This window comes from Dermacentor silvarum, chromosome 8, assembly GCF_013339745.2.
Source record: "Dermacentor silvarum isolate Dsil-2018 chromosome 8, BIME_Dsil_1.4, whole genome shotgun sequence".
Classification (NCBI taxonomy): Eukaryota; Metazoa; Arthropoda; class Arachnida; order Ixodida; family Ixodidae; genus Dermacentor; species Dermacentor silvarum.
Window position 1 is genome coordinate 18,959,180 of NC_051161.1, and position 24,014 is coordinate 18,983,193.

Here is a 24,014-nt window from a genome sequence, read left to right on the forward strand (position 1 = left end):
CTGCCCGAATCATTTCTTGAATTAGCGATTTACGGCACGTGTTCAAAAAGCGCAAGTGATGCCAGCCAGTGCTCAAGGCAGATTAATTTACCACGAATCCCACATCTACGAAGCCAAAAGCGAGTCAGTCAAGGAAGTCCGCGGTGATCACTTAAGAGACGCGCAGTTGACGAGTGTCGTCAACTGCGCGTCTCTGAATCAGACGCCGGGAGTGGCAGTTCTGGTGACCTATGTGACACTGCTATCTCCACATTGTCTGAGCTCAACTAAATAAGAAAAAAAAGAGAAAAAACGTGTATTAGAACAAGTAAGCAGCAACAAGAACCGAGGTTGATACTGAACATGAATGTCGACTTCGACTGTCTGCGATTCTACTTGACTTCAGCATCCCAGTTTCTGGCAAGCACTACCAATTTTATCACTCACCCTAAATTGCGGGCACCAAATAGAGCGTACCGGCCGTTAATGCAGCGTAATTTATTGGTTGTTTAGCCGTATAAATTAGGGTCGCTTATGTATGCCTAATTTTGCGCTGAAAACAAAATTACACTCAAGAATATACACCATAATGACCTGCAACGACCAACAACGACCTACAATGACCTGTTAAAACGTGTAAGTTTGTCGAAGGGGATCATCGACGGTTAGACGCCTGGGAACCACATGACTTCACGTATTTACCTTTGTCGGCGTCTTCGACGCTTCGCCTTCCCACATCCCGGCTTGATCTCTTCGTGTCGAAGATATACTCGTAGATGAGACCGGCCAACAGGCCTCCGGCCACGGGCCCGAACCAGTACACCTGCGAACAGGTACGAAACGCGAGCGGCATGTTAATGAATTTAATTTCTATGTCAAATCAATTTAGCGCTAGTCATTCATGCTGTGCACCACAGTGACGTAAGATATCGCCAGTGACTGCGACGAAAAACACTTCCGAAAGAAGTATTGGTCCATCGTGTGTCAAAAATGCATAAAGGCCAAAAGAGCACTGTTGCGGTTCTCGAACACAACCGACAGAAATGAGGGTCCGTGATTGAATGACGAGCAGTGGAGTGTGTGTCTTCACGCATTCACTACTTGTAATTTTTTTATTGATTTTCTTACACAAATTAAGCTTATATTTCATTTGCATTGTAGTTAGACGGACTTATTTGTGGCTGGCCAGTCCGCGTTTTTTTATTTTGTCATGATTGATTAATTCAGAGCCCGACGTTTCTACCAAGAAAACCTACTTTTATGCATGTAAAACCAGGAAAGAACAAAATAAGCCAATGAAATGAAACTTTGCTGTCTAGAAAAAGCAAAAAAAAAAAAAAAAATGCAACCTGATCGGCAATCGGGAACTGCCATCCCACCAGCAGAGTTGCATAATGTCAATGAAATCTACTTTCGTAGGAGCCAAAGTAAAACAAAACTCGAGAGCATCGAAATCAATATTACACCTGCACACAGGTCCACCAAAAGAAAGGGCATCGGAGAGGAAAGCATTTCAATTAATTCCGCCGAAGTGAATCTACGAAGGGAGCATGTACGAGGGCAATAAGAAAGTCATCGAAAATGAACGAGGAACGCAAAAGGTGTCTGATCTCATTTATCCTTCAGTCACTCGTGCGCGTCTCTGCGTGTTAGGCGGCGCGAACAGCGTGTAAGCCCGTGTGTGCGTGCGCGCGCTGTAGGCGGGGAGATCCTAGGGTTAGCTAGAACTATAACGGCAGCAGAGGCAGCATACCCACTCTGGTGGCACCGGGAATACATGACAGGAGGCTGCCACAGGACGAGAAAGCGAGAGAGCCTTCTCATGTTGCCCAGGCTTTGTCCAGGAAGAAAAGGAAGCTAAAAGGGGCTGCCTAGAAGAAAGGGGGAACTGGTAAGAGACGAAAGTAAATGAGGACCGGCGGCCCCAAGTTAGAAGACGATGGTATACGAGGACGAGATTAGGCTCACGGGCCGGGAGGAGTGTTGTTCCGGGCAGAACCAGCCGTGGTATCCGCGACTCCTGCGCGTAACCTCGTCCTTTTATTATTTTTTTTCGCCCTACTCTCTCTGTTTCTTTCTCGCGCGTGCTTTTCTTTCTCCTGATGACGTTCTTTGCCATCGGGGCCCCGCCGCATCGGCCGTAACGGCAGCCGTGGCACGTTGCTTCCTGTCTCGAAGCGACACCAGGCAGCTCCGCGGACGATGAAATATCGCACCCCGGAGGACCTTCTTCTCCCCAACGCGTGCGTGTGGTGCGGAGAAGAAACAGCGCGCGACAGCCGACGCCGCTGCTGCCGAGGAATCGATCTTGGTTCGCGCACCGGGTCGGCCTCTTTTGCCCGGCAGTTAATGCAGAGCAAAAGCGCCTTCCGCTGCTGCTGCTGTTGCTGCTTCTGCTGCTGCCAAGGACGCGGCGGTGTGTGTGTGTGTCGCTTGCCGCTGTGTACATTTGGTATGTGTCTCTTCCGTGCGCCTCTGCGTTTGAGCACGCCTTGTTTGTGTAAGATGAGAGAGTGCAGGAAAAAAAGAGATGCAGTGTGTGTGCGTGTGCGTTTGTGTACGTGTATGTCCATGTTTGTTTATGAGAGGAAGGGTGCGCGTTGTATATATGCTATAGACCATTTCTAGTGCGAGTGTGTGCTTGCGTGCATGAAAGTTAGTGCGTGTGCACACGCGTTTGCGTGTATGTGTGTGTGTGTGTGTGTGTCAAAAGGAGTACAGAGCCCTCAGGTGACAGAATCGGGCCGAGAGGAAAGAATTGGCTGCCACTAAGAGATGCCTGCGTCGCACATTTGCCGGGAAGCGCGACGTCCGGACCCAGGATCTCGGTATAGGTGCGCTCGACGGCGCACTCTCGCTAATGCAACTCCGTATGGTTCGACTGCTATGATCGTAAAAACCGTTTCTTCTTTTTTTTTTCTATCGCACGCAAGGTATCCACGGACGCTTTCTGACAGCAGCATTGATACTTGCACGTGGGTGAAAAAGACGGTCGTTGCGGCAATGTCGGTCTTCTTGAAAAGCTGTGATTGCCCTTGCTCCGTCAGGTGTAGTCTGTCTAGATGCTACAATGGTTGCATCGATCTTACCCGCTATATGGTTGTTATTTTCTTTTCTTTTTCTGTCAAAATTCTTGGCTATCACATAACATAGTTCTGAAACGTGTTTATCTATTTATCGTAAATCGGTGCTGTTGTATAATACATATTTTTTACTTAATATCAAATTATGCTTAGTGTTTGCGCTGGTTCATGCTTAACTTCTTGTCTGAAGTATCTTGTGTGTCACATGTGCCTCCAAGACCAACGCTTAGCTGGTGTTTTACTCGCGATAACAAGTTATCCTTATTGTTTGCGGTGGTTTGTATTATTTTGTCTTCTTTTTCTTGTGTGTCATATGTATGATTAAATAAAAACGAAATAGAAAGATGGAAAAAAAGATGCAAAGCTGTGCATTAAACTCTCGGAGTCAACAGCAGGGAAGAATATCTGTGCGTGTTTCCTTTCACTAAGATTTCACGAATGTGCCGAAGCTTATATTAAGGGTGCTTATCGCACTCGGCCCAATCGCCCGCGTGATAAATCAACACTACTCCCTAGTGTCACTGCTTTAGCTTAGAGTTTCACCTGTGCTGTACTTTCTTTACCAGTGTGCGCAGGTTGTGGTGTGGGGTTTGAAGTGAAGCGGTTTTGTGGCAAAGAGCATTTCTCGTGCCTGTCTAACTTCCACTTGAGGAAAACAAGCTAGGTATGTCGGTCGTGTACGTATAAAGTTACAGGTAATATTCCCGATGTATCTTTTAAGAACTTCTAGAGATAAATCCGACTTATCTTCAGACAAGTAATTGGAAAAAGGAGACTGTGGTTCACGTTATGCCAGGAAAATGGCCAAGTTTCCTTGTGGTATGGGTCATGTGGTTTCTGTTTCTCTGCAAGCCAGTTAGTTGTGAAGGAGCTGGTGACATGAGTTTTCAGCATTTACTAAATAAATAAATAAATAAATAAATAAATAAATAAATAAATAAATAAATAAATAAATAAATAAATAAATAAATAAATAAATAAATAAATAAATAAATAAATAAATAAATAAATAAATAAAAATTAATGAATGAAAATGAATGAATGAATCCATCGCAAGTGAAAGCGGCAATGCGACAACTGTATAAGCACCTGAATTTAAGGTTGCTTTCTCCGCATTTGAGATTATAAGGAGCTATTTTACGATAAGAAAATGTGTACGTCGTGGCCATCAAATGAACAGTCCTCGTGAAAAAAAAAAGTTGTCCAAATATACGACGGAAGTCTCCACTAATTTTTACAAATGAATACGTCAGACAGATCTCCTAAGTTTTGTTCGCTGTATGTCGTGCCTATCCGGCTGGTTTACCATATGATATGTGGGGCGCATGTATAGAAATTCTTCCGTAAAGACGAGCCTGCGAAATTGTGCACGCTTATGCGAGTGATATGCATCAGTCCGCTTAATGTTGTCCCAACGGCACTCAATAACAAGCGACGCAGTCATAGGTGGAATTCCGGCCACTGAGTTCTGCGCTAGCGAAAGTTACTATATAATTAACACACACACACACACGCACACGCACACCAGTAGACACAAGTCGTTCTACATTTAAAATAGTGTAGCAAAGAAACAATAGAGAATAACGCTGTTAAATTTGTATGCTGCGGAGCAAAATAAGTTGAGGCCAATCTAGATCATACTACTTCGGGGGCACAGTTCAAGGAAGGGCTGCATTTATTTTTGACGCTATGTTTTGTGTAACGAAGAACATCCTCAGTGATGAATTATTCGTAGTTGTTCGACCACACTAAGATGTTTCTTTCCGTTGGTTAGTTGACAAAGATATCCGATTCACTAATTCCAAATAATTGACGATTCAAGTTTGTCTTTTCTTTTTTAGTTACCTTTGTAACCAAGAGAAAAAAATTCGAGCAGAATTTAGATGCCGCTAATTGTCAAAGTATGCGATAGCATGCTCAAAGTTTTAGAGCCATATATCTTTATATAGGCACAGTGACGTCAGATCCAACACAGATGCTGGAATCTAAGTGAAGCGATGATTTCGTGATGCGGTTATTTAAAAGTTCTAAAACTGTTCATCTTCTGCACCACATTTTGCTTCATGGCAGTTACTGGGCCAAGCTTAGCGTGACAGTGGCCCCGTTTACTAGCTCCAGGATCGGCCCACTTCTTCTGACGTCTGGACAGCTGCGTGCGTCTTTGCCCAGGTACATTAGTCGAAGTGACGTTTCTATACCTCCTATGAACTTGCGATTTCTTGCACACTGCGACGCGCTCGCGTACGCTCAACACACTTAGTTACCTGTGTGTGTCACCTGCCAGTTTTTCGCAATCTTCCCTCGTGACAGCTAACGCTTCGAGACGCCGTGTTAGACGGCACTACCTTCGGGATCGGCTCACATTTTTCGCCAGACGGATACCTACAATGTCTGTGAGGTCGGCCTATAATGCTATCGCATTAAAAGGGCACGCTATTTCTGCAGGTACGTCTGCGAGTAACGTGTAGTAGAATTGTTGCGATACGCTTCATAGCCTTTCATAAAATGCTACAGTAGCTTTGTCTTTGAATACGGAAAGCAGGAATCGAAAACATTCGCTACGGTGCTTCTATAAGACGCTCGAGACAATCGGAACGAAAAGAAGGACGTAGAACGATCAGGCACGCCCTTTTTTTCACCTTTGTCAATCAAGCAGACATTAGCAACACAGGTTTCGTTCTTTAATAAGTATAATAAGCGTTAAAAAAAACACATACACCACCAAGATCGAAGAAGAAAAATAGAAGCAAGGGACCTTTTTTTTTTGCGCTTCCAAAGAAGTAAAAAAGAAAAAAAAAAAGAAAACGATGACTGCGTGACGAAACGCTGTCTATCTGGGTGTACGTATAAAGACGCGCTTTGTTAACGGCGCAAAGAGAAAAACGGAGCCAGAACAAGAAGCTGGATTTTCGTAATAATAGAATCGGTGGTCGGGCTGAAGGGCCCTGCAATTATGGGCCGAGTCTCCTTTGTACTCGTTGTCGAGGCTTGCTCATCAGTAATCGAATTGTTTCGCTCCATTGTCACGAAAAGGAGCCACTGGAACCCCTGGCTTTCAGTTATTTATATCAGACATCCTCGAAACGAGCAGCAGCTCCTTTGTTGGGTGCTCCTCTTTTCCCGTCTGCAAGGTCACGACACGTTCATAAATGTTCATAGGCATGGCACTGGTCAATGAAGCTTTATATAAACGTTCCCTGTAATCGTCTTTCTGAAAAAAAAACAAAAAACTTTAATACTTCCCTTAAAGTGCAAAAAAAAAAAAAAAGCCCGAGGACACAAGAAGGAAGACCAGACGGGACGAGCTATACTTCAAACCAAAGTTTATTCTCGGCAAAACACGCCTATTTATCAGTCAACACAGATCAAAAGAAAAGTACACCATTACGCAAGCGCACTCCGATGATGTACTTTGCTTTTAATATGTGTCGACTGATAAATAGGCGTGTTTTGCCAAGAATAAACTTTGGTTTGAAGTAGCGCTCGTCCTATCTGGTCTTCCTTCTTGTGTCCTCGCGCTTTATTATTATTTTTTTTTTGCACTTTAAGGGAAGCATGTACAATCTCGCCCAAAGTTCAGTTCTTGTAAACAAACTTTGTACTTAGGCAGTCGGGTTGAGGATGACTTTTTATTTTTGTTGTATTTGATGCTCTTTCCATCTCTGATGCTCATCTCCTTCTCGTATAGTTACTACTACGATCACGCATTAAAATAACGTGGCGTTCTAAGTTATGTGCGCATTTGTCCCGGCGGTGCAGTAGTAGTCCTTTCGCGTCACGTATACCATTTTGGAGGATTGGCGAAGAATGAAGTGGTACGAGGTAAATAGGAAATTAGAGCGCGCTCTATTGTGAAGGAATTGAAACAGATGTTACCTGCAGGTTGGTCTGAGTATCAGGTATGCCTGTCTCTATTCAGCGCTAAAGAAAACGATGAGCAGCCGCGTCCTCTTTACTTTGCTAGGCGATAACACGCGTACACTGTGCGGACTTTAAGGATGCGTACGGTCATTTAGGAGGCCGCTTGTGAAACATATTTTGTGCCAAGACGTTAACGCTTCGTCTTCTCGGGTTTTCTGCGATCGCCGGTGCGAGCGCGTCTGTTAGATTGGGCGTCTGTATGTATAGGTTGATTACGATGCTAAGGGGCATAAAATTCTAAATCGTTCGACGCCCCACAGTCTAACAAAAGAAATCAGGAATTATCGCTATTATTATTGTTATTATTATTATTGTTATTGTTATTATTATTTTAAGGCTAGTATACCTTATTCTAATAAGAGCGACCAGTTTCGTACGCGTTTCAACTCCTGTTCTCTGACTTGGATTGTGTTTTCATGTGAGAATTGTTTCTAGCAGCTGTACACTTGGCTGGCTTCGTTATTACTTCAACTTATTGGCAGACTTCAAGCAAACGTACTTTCGTTACTATTTTTACTCTCTGCTATGATAACGCTAAAGCAAATAAATACCCAAGCACACCTGGATACATTAACTGTGCTCTCAGGGGCTGGTCATTGTCGACTGTATGCTAGCAAGGAGCGCTCACCAGTCATTATCGAGAATCGAGACAACCTAGCGACGCACGCGAAAAAATAACACAACACGCTTTTTTTTCTTTTTTTTTTACTCTCTTCTCTCGTGCGACTCGAACGCGACAGCAATTGTTGTCGACAAGGGTTAACGACTTGCAGCGGTGACGCGGAATCGACGGTCATCAACGCAGGGTCAGTATGGGCAGGAAGAACACGACTCGATACTCTGTTGTTTTGCCGCCGCTGTGGTTATCGCGAACGCCTTCGATTCGGTTGCCACATTTGCGGATCCATGCAATTCTCCCTTCGTGAAGTAGACCGCAGTGATCGTCCTCCATTGTGGAGCACCGGGCACAATCTTAGCGTGCTGCTGTTTTTCCATGTTGTGATTTGTTCCAACTGCGCTGAGAACGAACGCCGAATAAGCGCAGCACAATCGCAGAAAACGGAGCAACATTAGTGTGTCAAGTTAAATGTCATTGTCGTTTCAGCGTACGCGTATACAGTAAAGGGCCGGCGACACAATGTCGTTTTCGGGTCAGTCATCACGCCTCCGACTGAGCTGTTATGAAATCGATAAGGCGCTTCGTGGAATGTATTGATTGAAATAACAATGTCATCGTATAAGGAAACGAGTCCATATTCCTGGGTAATTGTGCATACTTTGGCACTAAAATGCAACATCGTTCAAAAGTGCCTTATCTTTCTACGGCAAGCCCACCAAGATTGCGTGACCTCGCTGTTGAACGTATAACGTGCTCGAATGTATTGCTGCAATTTCTTGGACAATAATCGTGGCGACAATATCAATTGAGCAGTCGAGACGTGTTCAAATATGTTGTGCGAAAATGCCGCATGCAACTTTGTGTTTGTGTAGCTGCTCAAGTCTGGCCGTTTCGTTGTTAATGCGCACCCAAATTTAGGCATATTCAATCAACTAGCCCACTGTCCATTTTTGCTTAACTTCGAACGGCATTTGTTTTGTGGTTGTGAGTGTGTCGATCGTTTCATTCTGGGACAGTAAGAGCTGGTGTCTGCGTAAGTTAACCAATAAACGACGATAAAGCAAAAACGACACTATTCGAGTGCCACGTTTGCCTGGCACGGGCGACACATATAGGGCTGTCGGAAAAAAGGAGACATTAGCCAGAGACGATCCAGAACTAGCCAAAATGTGAGCTCGTGTTCCTGCGCGAACATCAGCTGATCCATCTGGCTGCCTTGCGTTCGCTTCCTGTCTCTATACAGATATATTTTGTCTGGTCTCGTTTGTTCAAGGCGCATAGTTCAGTCGTTCCTCGCCAAATGAAACGAGCGCACTGTTGCCTTACAGACTTGGAAAATTCCACGTTCACGAAGACTTGTATAAATGGTGATGTAACTTGTTTACCGAGCTTCGAATTTTCTTTTTGGCGGTCCTGCCTGTGGTCATTGCTGTTGTTATTGTCACGAGGAACGCACGTAACGTGCTAAATTTGTATATTTTTTCATCCATTAAGGCGAGACCGACTTGGGGACGCAGGAACTCAATTAAAATTCAATCATGGGGTTTAACGTGTTGAACGTCCACGGTGGGTCATAAGGCACGCCGTGGAGGGGGGGGGGGGGGGAGTAGGGGGGAACACAGATTAGTTTTGACCACCCGGGGTTCTTTTAGGTTCACCTAAATCTATGTATACGAGCGTTCTTGCGCTTCGTGCCCATTGAAATGCTGCCGCCATGGCGGGGTATCGAACCAGCCACCTCGCGCTGAGCAGCAGAACACCGTACCGTAGCCATTAAGACATCGTGGTGGGTTAGAGCGAAGTGGCAAAAACTATTTTATTGTATCGACTGTTACCCTTTATTTTTTATATTTTGCTTGCTTGTGATCGTAAACGTATGGTACAGAGATTGCTACACGTATGAAATATCGCACGAGTCGCAAGTCGTGATCGTATGATGCGAACCCCTATACTTATGTTTCGAAAAAACAAAAACAAAAAAAAAAACCAAAAAAAGAAACGATGTGCTCGAGAGGTTGGGAAGGCGGGAGAAAGAAGCGTTCGGTATTCACTGATAACAGTGCACACACTACGATGAATACTCGTAGCGCTAAAAAAGGAAATTTCAGAGATGCACGCTGAATCTGGCGTTTGAGCTCGTGTTCCTGCATGAACATGGTGTTTCTGTTGACAGCTGATCCATCTTTATGAAGCACTGGGAAAAAAGAAAGCCAAATACACAAGTAGGGTTTTGTTCTATCCTCAAAAAAAAAAAAAAAAGGGGGGGGGGGGGAGGGGCTGCACCAACCGTGTCTTCTTATTCTTTTTTTTATATTCGGGAAAGCTATCATTGATATAAAAAAAGAAAAGAAAGTAGCAACTTTTCTCTGGCTATATATACTCTGGTGGCTTAAAAGAACATAACATTGAGTGGGTTGGCGGTAAGGCGTGGGGCTAAATGACAGTACTTTTGAGCAAAAGTTTAGAGTGTGAACAATTCTCTACGCGTCGTTGTGCAAATTCTTTTTGTTCAGTGAATAAAGTAAATTAAGGAACAAAATGAAGACTAACAACAGTACAACTAGGCGTAAAAACGTGATAGACGCTCTTGCGGGCATTACCACCGGGACACTTTCAATCGGGCAGTCTATCTTTTGGAGGGCGTGCGTCAGGAAGAATCATGGAGCTGTCCATGGAGAAGCCGGCAACCCTAACGATGTCACATTTCAGGTGGGCAAAAAGTTTCACTCATGAAAGGCTCATAAAACCGCGTATCAACGGCTCGCTGTTTTACTTTGCGCTTCTTTTTGTCTGCGATTGACCGTCCGCACTGAAAGTAAAATGCTACCGCGGTTTTCTTTTTCTTTCACTTGTGATTCTGTTCTTGCGTTCACGCGATGAAAAGGCACCGCATCCCAAAACTTGTTTCAGTTTCTCGGGAGCATGCAGAATACATTTCTGTATATTTTTATGTTAGAGGCAAGAAAAGCGATCGGTGTGAACGAGCCTGGTTGGAGACAATTTGCTGTCGCGCGGAAATTTGTTGAGGTAGCTGCTGACGTCACACGCTTTAGTCATACTTTCGTAAAGCCCGGACACTCGAGCCGTTTCGCGGCCGAGCAAGTAAGGGTCTGACCACCCGCCAGATGGCGTAGCGATATCTGCTTCCCCTTCCCCTCAAAGATAGACAGCTTATCATACGTCCACTGGGTTACGTCCACGCGCCCCGTTTCCATAGAGACTTTGACGCTGCGCCAGTCATGCGCTGCTGGTTACGCCCACCACACCGCGCACTTCAACACGTCGCCTTGCTTTTGCGGTAAGGTGTTTCCTTGTGTATGCGGAAATAATTTTGCTGTTTCTTGCGTTAAGAACATTGTTAGCAAGGCGTTTGTTATGCTGGTTGGGCATATTTTGCACTGGTAGCATAGAATATGAGCCGTCGTTTCCGTTTACTGTGCAGCCACCCGTTTGTTTTTGCACCCGTCTTTTGCGAAAGAGCATGTGCATTACTTCCAATGCGCAATTTTCCAAAAGTCACTTGCAGCACATTCGGTGTAAAGCACAGAATTTGTTAAGTGTGGCTCACCCGTATCATCACACATCCGTTTTATATGGCGCGGCTCGAGCGTTTTATGAAGGCGGTTTACCTCACTGTATATGCATAATGCATGCGCCCGGCCGGTTCGCAAGAGCCAGTTTTACTTGACGCGTCGCCTGTAATGGCTAAAGCATTCTTGTTGTGGTTTGTGTTTTTGGGCTGTGTGTTTGTCTTTATCAAGTGTGTGATCCAGTATTTTTTCCGTGCAATTCCCAATGTAAACAAGAAAAAATAAACTTTTGTATGGGACCACTGCTTAATATTGTGTGCAACTGAGAAAAGCGGCTCAAGAATGGCAAAAAAATCCAATCAAAATAGCTCTGATCACATCATTTTTCCAATATGCACGAGCTAATTCAGCCTTGCTTCTTCGAGAAGCGTGGCGGTTTATCTCCGTCGAGGAAGTCAACCTTCCTTCGCCATGGCTACCGGTACAGGCTCTACCGGAACGCTCGCTGCTTCGTCGGCCGCTGCGTCTCTACAGGGCATGGCCCAGCTGCGTCCACCACCGGCGTTTGACTTTGACAACCCCAGCGTTTGTCCAGTTAAAAAAAAAATTGCGATCCGCGAGCTTATTACGTCTGTGTCTACGGTATGCTTAAAAATGAAATATTAAAGCTCTTGCGCTCCACTATAGACGACGTAGTTCATCATTTTATTAGCCAAAGGTAAACCATAATCGAAAGCATTGATATCAAACCCGAAACCAAAACAGAGCTAAAGCACGCGTCCAAAATCTCGGAAGACAAAATTAGCGGTGTGACCAGCCGCTCGGGGCGCTGGCGACAGTGCAGTATAGCTCGGCCGCAGGGCCCTACGGGAGTGTCCGCTCTTTACCTATATGTTTCTCTATGCTTTAGTAGTCCAGTCTCGTGAGCTGTCTCAAGCATGGTGTTATAGCAGTACCCTAGTATATGCAGTGTATGACATGACATTTTCAATTTCTCGCGTTTTGCTTTTTCAGCGCAGATCTTCGATCTCGAAACCCTAACCAAAAGTACTAGTTGGCAGGCCTAGGAGCGCCCTAAGTAAATTATACTAAAGTAGCTGCTATACTAAAGTAGCAACTTCGGTTTTGTTTCCCGGGAGGAGTATGTGTCACAACGTGTCACGTGGGAGCAGAGCGTGGCGGAATTTCGGCACTTGCTCCGGCTCCCATGGTCGTCTGCAATACTGCTTCTCGTTGCCCCGCCCTATGTAGCAGCATTGTGTAGCAGCAGCTATTTTATTATCTTACAATATTTTTACCGCTATTATTACGTGAAAAGCAGCGGCGTTCTATTTTTGAAAATTTTAACTATAACCGCAACAAATATAGAAGCATATTTGTTGTACACTTCTGGGATTTTGGCACATTTTATGTTATTTTAATTTATGTTATTTAATTTTATGTTATTTTAGTTATTTTAAGTGAACAGCTGACGATAAGCTGCCAAAGAACGCAGGAGACAAAGCGGCAAACCCTAAGTAAACATTTATCTGCTTCAAATGCAGCTTCGTTTTTGTTTTTGCCAGCTGTAAGCAGCTGAAGAAGTAAAAAAAAAAAAAATTAAGACGCGTAAACGCCTCCTTGAAGTTAGTTCGGGGACAAAGGCAAACCAAGAAATACTGACAGCATCGCAATGAGACAAACAAACAGAACGAGAAAAAGAAATGACAAAAAGTGCGCGAGGAAACTGTATTAAGAAACTGGTGGCGCCATCTGGTTTTTTTTGTGCTCGTTCAACTGCCCACGCAGTTACTTGTGTTCTTACGGGCGCGAAAAGAAAACACAGAAAAAAAAGAACATCACACCAATCGGAGGCAGAGTAAGAGCAAGCGTGAAGTTCTAATCTCGCTGCTACTCGTTACGGTCTTTTCCGGGAGTGTCTTCTGCTGTTGTCTCTAAAAACAAAGCAGTCCCTGTCCTTCTTATTGGTATCGATCGCCTCTCGCCGGCCGGACTTCGCGTAGCTTAGCCGGCTTGCGAAAGACCCGAGGAGGTGGCTCGCTTTCTGTGCCGCAGCAATGCTGAGTATACGACGTCGTGGGTTCGAGTCCATGTCGTGGTGGCAACAGTGCGATGCTGAAGGAAAGCTAAAACGCGGGCTTACTTGCATTGGGGGTTATGTTGAGGAACTTGAGGAGTAAAACTAAACTCGGAGCTCTCCACTACCGTATAGCTCAGTCGTTGTTGCCCCCCCACTTTTTTTTTTTAAACATGACTCTCGATTCATTGGTGACTTTTGAGGGAGTTAACTGATAACTTCAGAGTTAATTACTAACCTTAGTTCCCTGGCTGTGCTTCCGGCGTGCTCGTGTGATTTTGTTGTCGCACCTAGTTACATAATCTTTCTTTTAATGCGAATCATTCCCGTTGGGTGTACCGCTTTTTTCCTGTCGGGTATCTGACTGCTTTCGTGGGTCAATCCCGAAGGCAGTGCCGTCTAACACAGCGTCTCAAACAGTGGCCTAGAACTGCAATTGGAGCGCGCAGCTGTTATCGAACGCCCAGGCAGCGCTCGATTTGACCTTCAGACCCGGTAGAGCCCAAATGAAAGAATGGGCAATCACTAATCTCTTGACACACCCGCTCTCGGAGTCTAGGCATAGCGCACTTGGGTTGTCCAAGTGCGCATTGCCGTCAGCAATGATGCACATTGGGGTTTGCTCCGCCCTAACTGGTGAATCCACCAGTGAATCCACCAGTGAAATCACCAGTGAAATCACCAGTGAAATCACCAGTGAAATCACCAGTGATTTCACCAGTGAAGACACGGCCAAAACCACAATCAGTGAACCAATGGACGTTTGAGTGATTATGTCAAGTGATGTAAATATGTATATATGTATATATACATATGTAAATATGTATATATGTACATACACTAAAAAATGTGAAAGTTGTAAAATTGTACATTGTCATTATCTCTAACAATGTAATGCCACCTAAACAATTAATCTTCAGAACCGGCTGTGTACGTCTCGCTCCAGAAAATTACCATGATTCGTAAGTGTCCTTCTATACTACCGAACAACGATTTGCATTGCGTAGCGCCCAACTGGAATTGTGGATGCCAAATTTTTATTTACATGAATAAATTATATGTTAATTGGCGCCAAAAAATGGTGCCGGCTACTACTTTTCATACGAGAAACATGGAAATATATCACAAGTCGCACGACATGACAATGCAAGATAAATACGATATAAAATGTCATTACCAAAAGTCTTCAAAGCACGAAATATCACAACAGGGAAATACTGATTGAAATGTCACAAATGTTATAATGAAGACAATGGACATGCGGATTCAGTGTGGTTGTAACAAACAAAAACTGACTCCCCTCGGTTTTCCTTATTCTTGTTCACAAACATTATAATACACTTCAAATACCGAAAATGTCACAAGATAAATAAATGTACAGAATGTCATGCATATTTGCATTGCATACACATGAAATGTAATTTTCTCGGGCAGTAATGCACATTGACTTCTTATCCTAGTATTTATCGACAATAACAGTGATCTTTAAGAACTGTTTAAGCACAGCAAGTGGGCATGTCTGAAGAGTAGCTGTTGGCCTTTCGTCATTGGAGCTTTTCAGTTTTGTGGCTGATACACGGGCGTTAACTTAACATTAACTTAACTTAACTTTGACTTAACTTAAATTTAACAGTGGTACACAGGTAAAACGCATGCAGTCTGATGTGTTAGGTAGTTGTGTAAGGTAAGCAAAATCTACTCACCCAATGGTTTTTCCATTTGTTCATGACAAATGCAGGACCGAGAGAACGAGCAGGGTTCAGTGAAGCTCCTGAAGCCGGTAGCTAAAAGCAGCGAAGAAGAGGATCGCTCATTGATACACGTTATAAGGCATACCATACCATACCACGATACACGTTAATACAAAGACATCAATTCGTACATACTATGTTCTGAGTGCACCAACAGCAATGCAGCGGACGATTAGAGCTTAAGCCATCAGGAAGTAGCAGACTCGGGTATGGTATATACGTTAATATCGAAGAAATAAGGCGGTGGCGCTGACTACAGCAGCCGAGTTATCGATAACAAGGGACGTCTAACGTAGTAGGTGGGAATCTGAACGCGACAGAGATTCATATCGCATTGAATGTGTTTGTAGGAGATGTTGGAATCAGAGGTAATGCTAACTTCAAGTTGTAGCTTAGCCAAACAATGAATATCAGAGATAGGCTAACTCAAGCAAATAAACTCGAGAGCATAATAACATAAATTGAAACAAAGGCTAGAACGCACTTACGCATAGCTCACGGAAAGTTTAGAAGTAGCACACTGTGCAGCACAGCACATTCAGTAATTTGCATATTAAGTAATGGCAACTTGTAGAAAAAAAAAAGAAAGAGAAAAGAGAAGTGATGTACTAAAAAGAGAGCATAATCTGAAGGACGATAACAGCGCTTTCACATATGGTGTCAACGTACAGTCGGTCAGAAAAGTTTACGGGACTCGGAATGAGCCAAAAAGGTGAATTCTCGCGAAGTTTTTGCGCACGACTGAACTTGGAAAGATTCCAGACCATTTACTGCGCCACAAAAGCTAAATACGAAAAAAAAAATACTTTGAAATCCGTGATGTAAAACTGACGTGCCGGCGTTGGAATTTCGGCCCAACATTGAAAAAAAAAAAGTTTAGCTTTCACTTCTTTTGTAGTGAAGAACCTCTTTTTACCGCCAAATTAATAAATATAATGAATTATGAATTAATTAATTCGTCTAAACTTATTAGGTGTTTCCCCGTGGTGTTTCTTTAACATAACAGAAATTAACTTTGTCGTTGAACCCGTGTCCCGTAAACTTTTGTGCCGGACTGTGCTAACAGGCACTCGAGCAGCGAGTGAAAGACGTACCCCGGCCAGGGTGCAGGTGAGGTAGGCGAACCCGACGACCAGGGCGTCCGCGCCTCCCGTGGACAGGTGGCATCGGTGGGGGTCCCTTGTCGCGAACACCGTGGACGCGAGGAGGAAGCTGAGCACGAACTCGACGCCGAACGCCTGCCAGGCTCCCAGTGCCTCGTGGGGACGACTGCTTCCCAGAGAACTCCGGTGTCCCGGAAGTGTGACGCTGCGGCGGAAGAGGGGGCGGGCGCGGGAATATAAACCCAAATCTTCCGAGGAAAACGCCACGAAAACACTATGCAACCATCTCACAGTAAAGCATTTGAGGAATGAGCCAATGATCTACTGTAGTGAACGTCTCACTATAAGTGTAATGGCTTCAGAATCTTATGCTTCAGTGGAGAGAATAGCGTTATAACAGAACAAACGACCGAACGACTGTTTGAAAGAAGCTTCACATACGCCTCTACGCCATGTCCCTATGCACTGTGCAGATTTCTTTCTCCGCTATTACTTCTGTCTTTTGTTCCACTCTTGCCCTTTCCTCTGGGTAGAGTAGTAAACCAGAAGTTTCTATTCTGGCTAATCTCCAGGCCTTACCCATTTCAAATGCCACTCTCTCGCAATAAGCGGCTTCTTTAGCGCCTTGAAGGAGAAAAAAAAACAACAACAAAAAAACACGTATCGGGTATTTTTTTTTTGCATGGAAGGCGCAGGCATTGAAAGCGATAGCAATGCATAGCGTTGTACTGAAGCTTCTTAAACAGTGTTCGAAAAAAGTCGCAGTTTCGCCTGAAAGGCGAAGCATCGATTGCGATAGCAAATTAGTAGACAACTATACGAAATAAGGATAGTAGTTTTATCGGCCGTATCAAGTTGTAAATATTCGCTTACTAACTAAATAAACAAGCATGGTGTCACGCGCGCACAGATAAACATGAACACTTCTCGCTCGATGACCGCGGGAGCTATTCAAAACGCTGGAGTGATAAAGCGCGCCAGCGCCAGCCTGCAAATTGACCTTCGCGCTGGCTCTCGCTTCAACGCGAACCAAATGTCGAAAGCGCTGCGCACACGAAGTTGCCGGCACTCTGCAAATGCACTTTGGCCCATCGCAGATCGCTTTGAAGATGAGGCTCCCGCGGGCGCACACTTCGGCCGCGCCGAAGATCGCTTTCAAGATAGCTCCGTGAGCAGCAGCCTCGTAAGCAGAACGCACTCCACCCCCCCTCCCTCCCGTCTCTGTCGCCTCCTCCCCGTTCCTCGCGCGTGAACGAAGACCGTGCGCTTCCGGCCGCCTTCCTCTCTCGCGTGCGCGAGATTAAGCTGCGGTTGCCGGCTTACCCTCGCACGCTTTCACTCGCACACACAACGCACTTCGCGCGGCGGCGATTTTATCGCCGTTGGACTTTATACGGAACATCACTACGACGGCGACGCGGCGACGGCAAAATGTGCTTGGAGTGTCCATATAAAATGCACGGGCGCGACATGTGGGCGGTACAACGCACGCGATTCAATTCGTGCTGGCAACAGAAGCAGCGCCCGGAAGGTATTAGGCATCTCACAACGCTGGCGTGACGGGGAGAATCGTTTTTTGCGTTGCAGGCGTTGCACCTCAACCGTGCGCGAGATGAGACCGAAGAAAAAGAAAAAGCGGCTTCGTTTGTAGCTCCAAGTGTACATACCAACGGTGTGGCATCATCCCAGCTGCTCAGATGGAATGCTATAGTGTTTGTGCCCGCGCACATGTGCGTGGATACCCTGACAGCACGACAGCACCCATGGCACGAATGCACCTCGAGCGTCCGTAAAATTGCTAACAAATGATTACGAGCAAAATCCATTAACAGTTCAATGCATTCTGCGCTATTGGCCGCAAGATCGAGCGGAGTCGCCGCCTGGCGGACACTGGTTGAACCGCGATAGTGAGGATGGTGCGTCGCGTCGTCTGCTAGCCGCTACTTGTTTACACGTACGCGCAAGGCGCACATATCCTTTAAAGTCTGTTCCGGGGCTGTAGAGCAGACCTGAATGGCGGAATGCATTATTTTTGACAATGTAGAGGCTAATTTGGCTTTGCGCTGTAGTCTTTGCGCTGCAATAATATCAGTGAGCGCACGTGTCGAGTGCGCGATGTGCGATCGTTGCGCCCTCCGTTCATCACAATCATTAAAATTTTATGGTTGCATTGGGATTCAACTACTTAACAAAGAGCATTCGGCGTCGTTTCAAACAAATGAAGTGGTCTCTGCAGAATCTGAACGCAGCGCTTTAGCGATTCCTTGTGGCGATGTGTTGATCGTTCCCCAATATTTGTGATACCACGAAGTATCAACGAGGTGGCCTGAGATCACTCAGCAGTAGGAAAGAATATGTCAAGTGCTCGTATAATGTCGCAGGATACAATTAATCTGAGGCGTATAATTGCACGACTGTGATTGTGACTGTGGTTAGCGGTTATGCAACCATTCTTAGTTGTTTCTGAGGTGTCGTTTTATTATGTGGGTATGCCACTACGCAGAAATAATTTTGCCTCGCAAGTCAATTTTCGCGCTTTGGTACTTTTAGTATCTGCTGCAAAAGGCAAGCGGAAATAAAGCATTGCAAGAGGGTCATGTGTGACATTGCAGCCGCAAGACAGCACGTCGTGAAGGCGAGTTGCTGGCGGCTAATATAATGCGCTATTTAGCGCGGTGTTAGCAGCGGTACCAGAGGTAGCAGCCATTATCTTCACAAATGAAGAACACAACGCAATGTGGTTGGCTCCTAAAATAATTTAAAATTATTTGCACCATTCTCATACATGTAATCATGCAAATCACACTTGTGATAGAATTCTATGTTCTTGATGTTACCGCGAAAATGAAAAAAAAAAAAGACGTGTGTGAAGCCCCACGGCGATCCTGCCTCTGCGCTGTCACTCATAGTGCCGTACCTTGTTTAACTAAACTTAGTAGCTATCTTGTATTTGACAGACAATCGAAAGAAGAAGTAAAAGGTACTTATGTATGTGTTCAAGCGGTGAAGTAGAGTCACAAAAAATTACTACGGGTTCCTTATGCTACGAAGACGACTTCAAGGCAAAAGCCCGAGCGGCTCTAACACAATGACACGAGGACCACTTTTTTTTTTTTTGCTGAGTCATCATCACTCGGAAACAATATAGACATTTTTGCAAGTCATCATGTTTTTTTTTTGCAGGTCACCCTTCTTATGATTCAACAAAGTCAAACCCTGACTTAGCACTTTCTTGCTGAGTCACTCTCACTTGGACCCTCAAATCTCACATATAATTTTTGCAAGTCACTCCTCCACACCATAACTCCTTGATTCACTCTTAATTAACACTTGATTCACTCTTGATTCACCCTATCACTGCTTGATTCACCTTCATTCACTATATCATCTCGGTTTTACTTCCATCACACTTGCTTTGCTCTATTACTCCAAATTTCCAATTTTCATCACTCTTGATTCAACCTATCACCATTTGATTCACTCTCATTTACTCTTCATTATCGTAGCTCACTCTATCTCATCATTACCTTTCGTTTGACTCCTATCACCCAACTAACCACCTTTAGTTCGCCATCAATTCACTCCTCATTCCCCTCATTCACCTCTCTGAATACCCATTATCACTTCAGTTTGAAGTTTGCAGTTTATTTCATCACAGTGTTACATTGTGTACATTTTTTTACACTTATACATGAAACAAAGATACACTTGTTTAATCACTGTTCCACCCTTAATCGCAGTTTCTTGGTCATTATCGCCTCTTATCTTAAGAGGACCATTTCGTGTCGACGACGCGGTTTTGAAACGACCTTGAGACGGAGGCCTCACCATGAGACATATAAGGCTTTCGCCTTAATAATAACTAGCTGCTTTAACTTCACTGTCAGAGGAATAAACACATTTTTATAACCAGTGCAAGAAAAGAAGAAAGTTTAGTTCCACAACATCAGTGCCAACAGAATAGGCTGAACGCAAGCCAAACACCAACAAAAAGCACAATTGAATGTACCGGAACAATAACTGCGTTTTGCGCTCCATTCACGTATAGTAGGAATGTTCCGTACGTTTCGTGCAAAAATGTAGCATTGGGGGGCAGTATATCATCAGTTAATATATATCCTATCATCATATATCATATATCATCATATTGTCTTCGCCTGTGCTTGTGACATTATAACAATATTGACACGTATACATGTTTATGTTTCACCGGTGGCCGCTTGTCAAACATATGGCCATATGTTTCACATATGGGGCAGAAACTTGGAGGTTGACAAGGAAGCTCGAGAACAAGTTAAGGACCGCACAAAGAGCGGTGGAACGAAAATATTAGGCCTAATGTTAAGAGATAGGAAGATAGCGGTGTGGATCAGAGAGCAAACGGGGATAGCCGATATTCTAGTTGACATTAAAAGGGGAAAAAATGGAGCTGGGAAGGCCGTGTAATGCGTAGGATGGATAACCGGTGGACCATTAGAGTTATAGAATGGATACCAGAGAAGGGAAGCGCAGTCGAGGACGGCAGAAAACTAGGTGGGATGATGAAGTCAGGAAATTTGCAGGCGCAAGTTGGAATCAGCTAGCCCAAGACAGGGGTAATTGGAGATCGCAGAGAGAGGCCTTCGTCCTGCAGTGGACATAAATATGGCCTGATGATGATAATGCCAAAGTAGACACCATCCCATGGTGTCTATACCTTGTACACCATCCCGGCCGGCGCCGCCGCGGTAGCGTTTCACAGTTTGTGCGTATGGCACGTGCTGTGCTTGCTTTCCTATGCGAAAAAAATGCAGGTGCTGGGCTTTGGAGGTCGCGTGCTGGGCTGTGATAGTGTAAACATCACAGTCGTCCATAGCCTGAAGAGAGCGCTTGGAGCTGGCGTTCTCAACAGCGTGCTGGCCACGTATGCAGAAACAGCACGTAAACAAGCGCCAGCAAAAAAGCTTCAAAGCGTGCACTCTGTCGAGGACACCCAGCCCCGAAAGAAGCGTCGCGTGGTACAGGAGCGTCTTCGCTGCGCAGGAAAACGTGGTGCAGACCACGAATGTAGGCTGGCTCGAAGACGTGAGGCAGGGCAACGCGACGCGTGGCAGCCATGGGAGATGACGAGCGTGGTGAGCACCACGACCAGAAGCGACAAGCAGAACAAAAACTATCGTCAATCAAAGCAAACAACATAGAAAGCTTCGCTTACATCGATTGCCACAGTGAGTGGGATCCGCATATTTTGTAGGCGTGGCGTAGGCCGCATATTCATGCGGCCTACGCCACGCAGCCATTCGGACACGTGACAATCTGCCCGAAATATACACGGGTTCACTGGGCCCCCTGTTCCTAATAAGGGACGACCCTGATAATTTAACTTCATTGCAAAGACGGGTCGAGTACGTTAAAGCTCTCAAACACAAATTAATACTTTTACCTCTGTGAAGGATTGAGAACACACTTCCTGCGTAACGAAGGGTTTCCTTTAGACACATATTTCAGTAAATGAAAAAAAAAAAAATCAGGGCAGGGCGTATGGCATTTTGGAGTAGACTAACAATGCTATTTGTGTTCTGACATGAAGTTAAAAAAATATTGCTATACTGGCGGACAACTGTCTGTGGCAATCAAAGGAAAGCTATGGAGGCAAAGCACGCACAAGCATCATCGCTCCTGAAAATAACCCTGCTTGGTTCCAGTTCCGTTCGAGTTAGTTTAAGCATGAGAAGAGATAGCATAAACACCTTATTTATTACAGCAGAATAAGACGAAGTACACTACTGATCGTTGAATTTGACTTATTTTTTTGCTTTTCCCTTCTTCGTCTGGACAAATACGAAACCGTACGTAGCCAGTGTAAGCTACGCTGAGTCAGTATGTGCTTTTCTTGCAATTGCCGATTCACATTGTGACTCTTCTGCTGATTTGCCGTTGCATTGTATTCGGTGTGCCTCTTAGTTTTTATTTTTTGGTTCGATTCTCAAGCGAACCCACAGGCTGAGTACTGTAGGAAACTGTAACCATGTCTTTGTTCCTATTCTTATCTTCTGCAACCCCCCCTTGCGCCTTCTGTAATACGTCGACAGGGGTCCTTAACAGCAAATATAAACGATGATGATGAAGATGATGATGATGAAAACTGAAAGGCCTTTCAAACACTGCCAGACTACTTGGCCCAGTAAAACGCGTGCAGAAGTTCCGCTCCTGTAGCTTTCCTTTAATTGCCATAGAAAACTGTCCGCTGGTATAGAAACATATATGCGTTTTTATTTTATTTAATACTCTTTATTAATACCGACAGCATACCAACTTTTCTCGCTCCAGTATTGCAGAACTTATGATCGATAGGTTTTTGAAGTGCGTGCGTTTTTGTGGTTCATAATCGCGTATTCTATGAGAGACAAGCGCCTGCATATCTGTAGGGTAACGTCGCTGGTGATTATTAGGCTCGAGCGAAAGTAAAGGCCAATGGTGCACCTTGAATGAATCAGAAAGAAAAAAAATAAATAAGCGCAGGACATTGCTGTCCAGCTATATATGAGAGAGAAATGTGAATAATGGATGAGCTATGAAAGTAGTGGTGTGCGTGCTTATTCGGTGTAGTTTTAGCCTGAAGCTAATCTTTAGTCAGCGTTGTCCTATACACTTAGAGGTAATAGAATTATGCTTTTAGCGCGAACAAAGCGACGCTTCATCACACGAAGTCCGCTTTAGTATGAAAAGAAAGCCTAAATTATGCTGGAAGCCAACGTTGTGCATAAATTAGCCGGAGCGAGTCGGCACGTAGCTTTTGTTCGTAGTTAACCATTTTTCTTGTCGTGATTATATAGTTGTTACGTACACGTTCATTTCATTTACCCTGGTGCGCTTATATTTACACCTCCTGTTCGTTTAATCAAAGTGAAAGACCCTAATTTGGTACTGCAGAATCCTTAATCAACGTTACGAGAAAGTCCTTGTTCAATGCAACGTACAGTAGTACGTCAGCCCTCCAGTGAACTCCCTATGGCACATCACGATGGGTTAAATATAATAATGTGGGCTGAGTAGATGAAGCAGACGGTGTTTCAAGTTATTCTATCACGTGGTTGGATTTTGCTACTTTTGCGAACAAGTAGGCATGTGATTAAGGCTTTAATTGTGGACTGCTAAAATATAGCAAATATAGCTTTTTTCTTTCTTTTTTTTTTCTGGCAATGTTTCGATAACTTTACTACGCGTCTCGGACTTCTGCACTTGCCAGCTGATTTAATAAGTCATTCCAGTTTCCAATTTAGAACTAGACGTTCACTCTGAAGTTTCGTGCTCCGACAATGCCGTTGTAGCATTCGTAGTCACGTAATTTTCAATTGCTTTCAAGGCGGCGCTGCCGAGTTGCAGTACTCGTAGGAACGAAGCTTCGAACTTAGACTATGATAATTAGAATAGCAGACTATCTTGCTTTTATGTTAAAGCGCGTATGGTACGCTCTTCCTGAAGGTGAACTTTTTTTGTTGTTGTTGTTTGTAATGGTGCAATAAGTTTTGCGTATAATGAACAGAACGAAAAAATATGGTTTTAGTTTTTTTTAATAAACTCTTTTTTAGATTTTATTTTTCTTGTAGAAACGCTTTCAGAAAGGAGGCGATATAATTATAGCCAGGGAAGCGGTGCCTACACTGGCTATGCCCATCTGGACTGAACTGACACCACGTGGGCTTGATTGCGACTGTGTTAGTAGCGATTACTACTTTTTTAGAGGTGGTAGGCGGAGCTTCATTTGTGACGGTTTGTACATTGTCTGGTTAGTAACTGCAGCTAGTGTTAACGTAGTCAGTAACTGTAGCTAATGCGACCTTACAATAATGGTTACCATCAAGCTACTAAATTTGCTAAAAGCAGCTACTAAAGTTTTGCCTATCAAATACTCCGAGCTTTTCTCTAAGAGCGTACATCGATGGAAAACGAAATCTAACTTCCCGCCTCT

The 24,014-nt window shown here is 44.4% G+C and overlaps 1 protein-coding gene across 1 annotated transcript in view; it reads right to left on the reverse strand.

Moving 5' to 3' along the window:
- Positions 1 to 24,014, reverse strand: part of LOC119460742 (lens fiber major intrinsic protein-like) — a 58,450-nt gene that overhangs the window by 14,271 nt on the left and 20,165 nt on the right. Inside the window, exons 3-5 of the mRNA XM_037721815.2 lie at positions 16,055 to 16,268; positions 14,913 to 14,993; positions 682 to 802 (exon numbers count right to left, since the gene is read on the reverse strand). Of these exons, the coding sequence (XP_037577743.1) occupies positions 682 to 802; positions 14,913 to 14,993; positions 16,055 to 16,268 (416 nt within the window). The remainder of the gene's footprint in view (positions 1 to 681; positions 803 to 14,912; positions 14,994 to 16,054; positions 16,269 to 24,014) is intronic.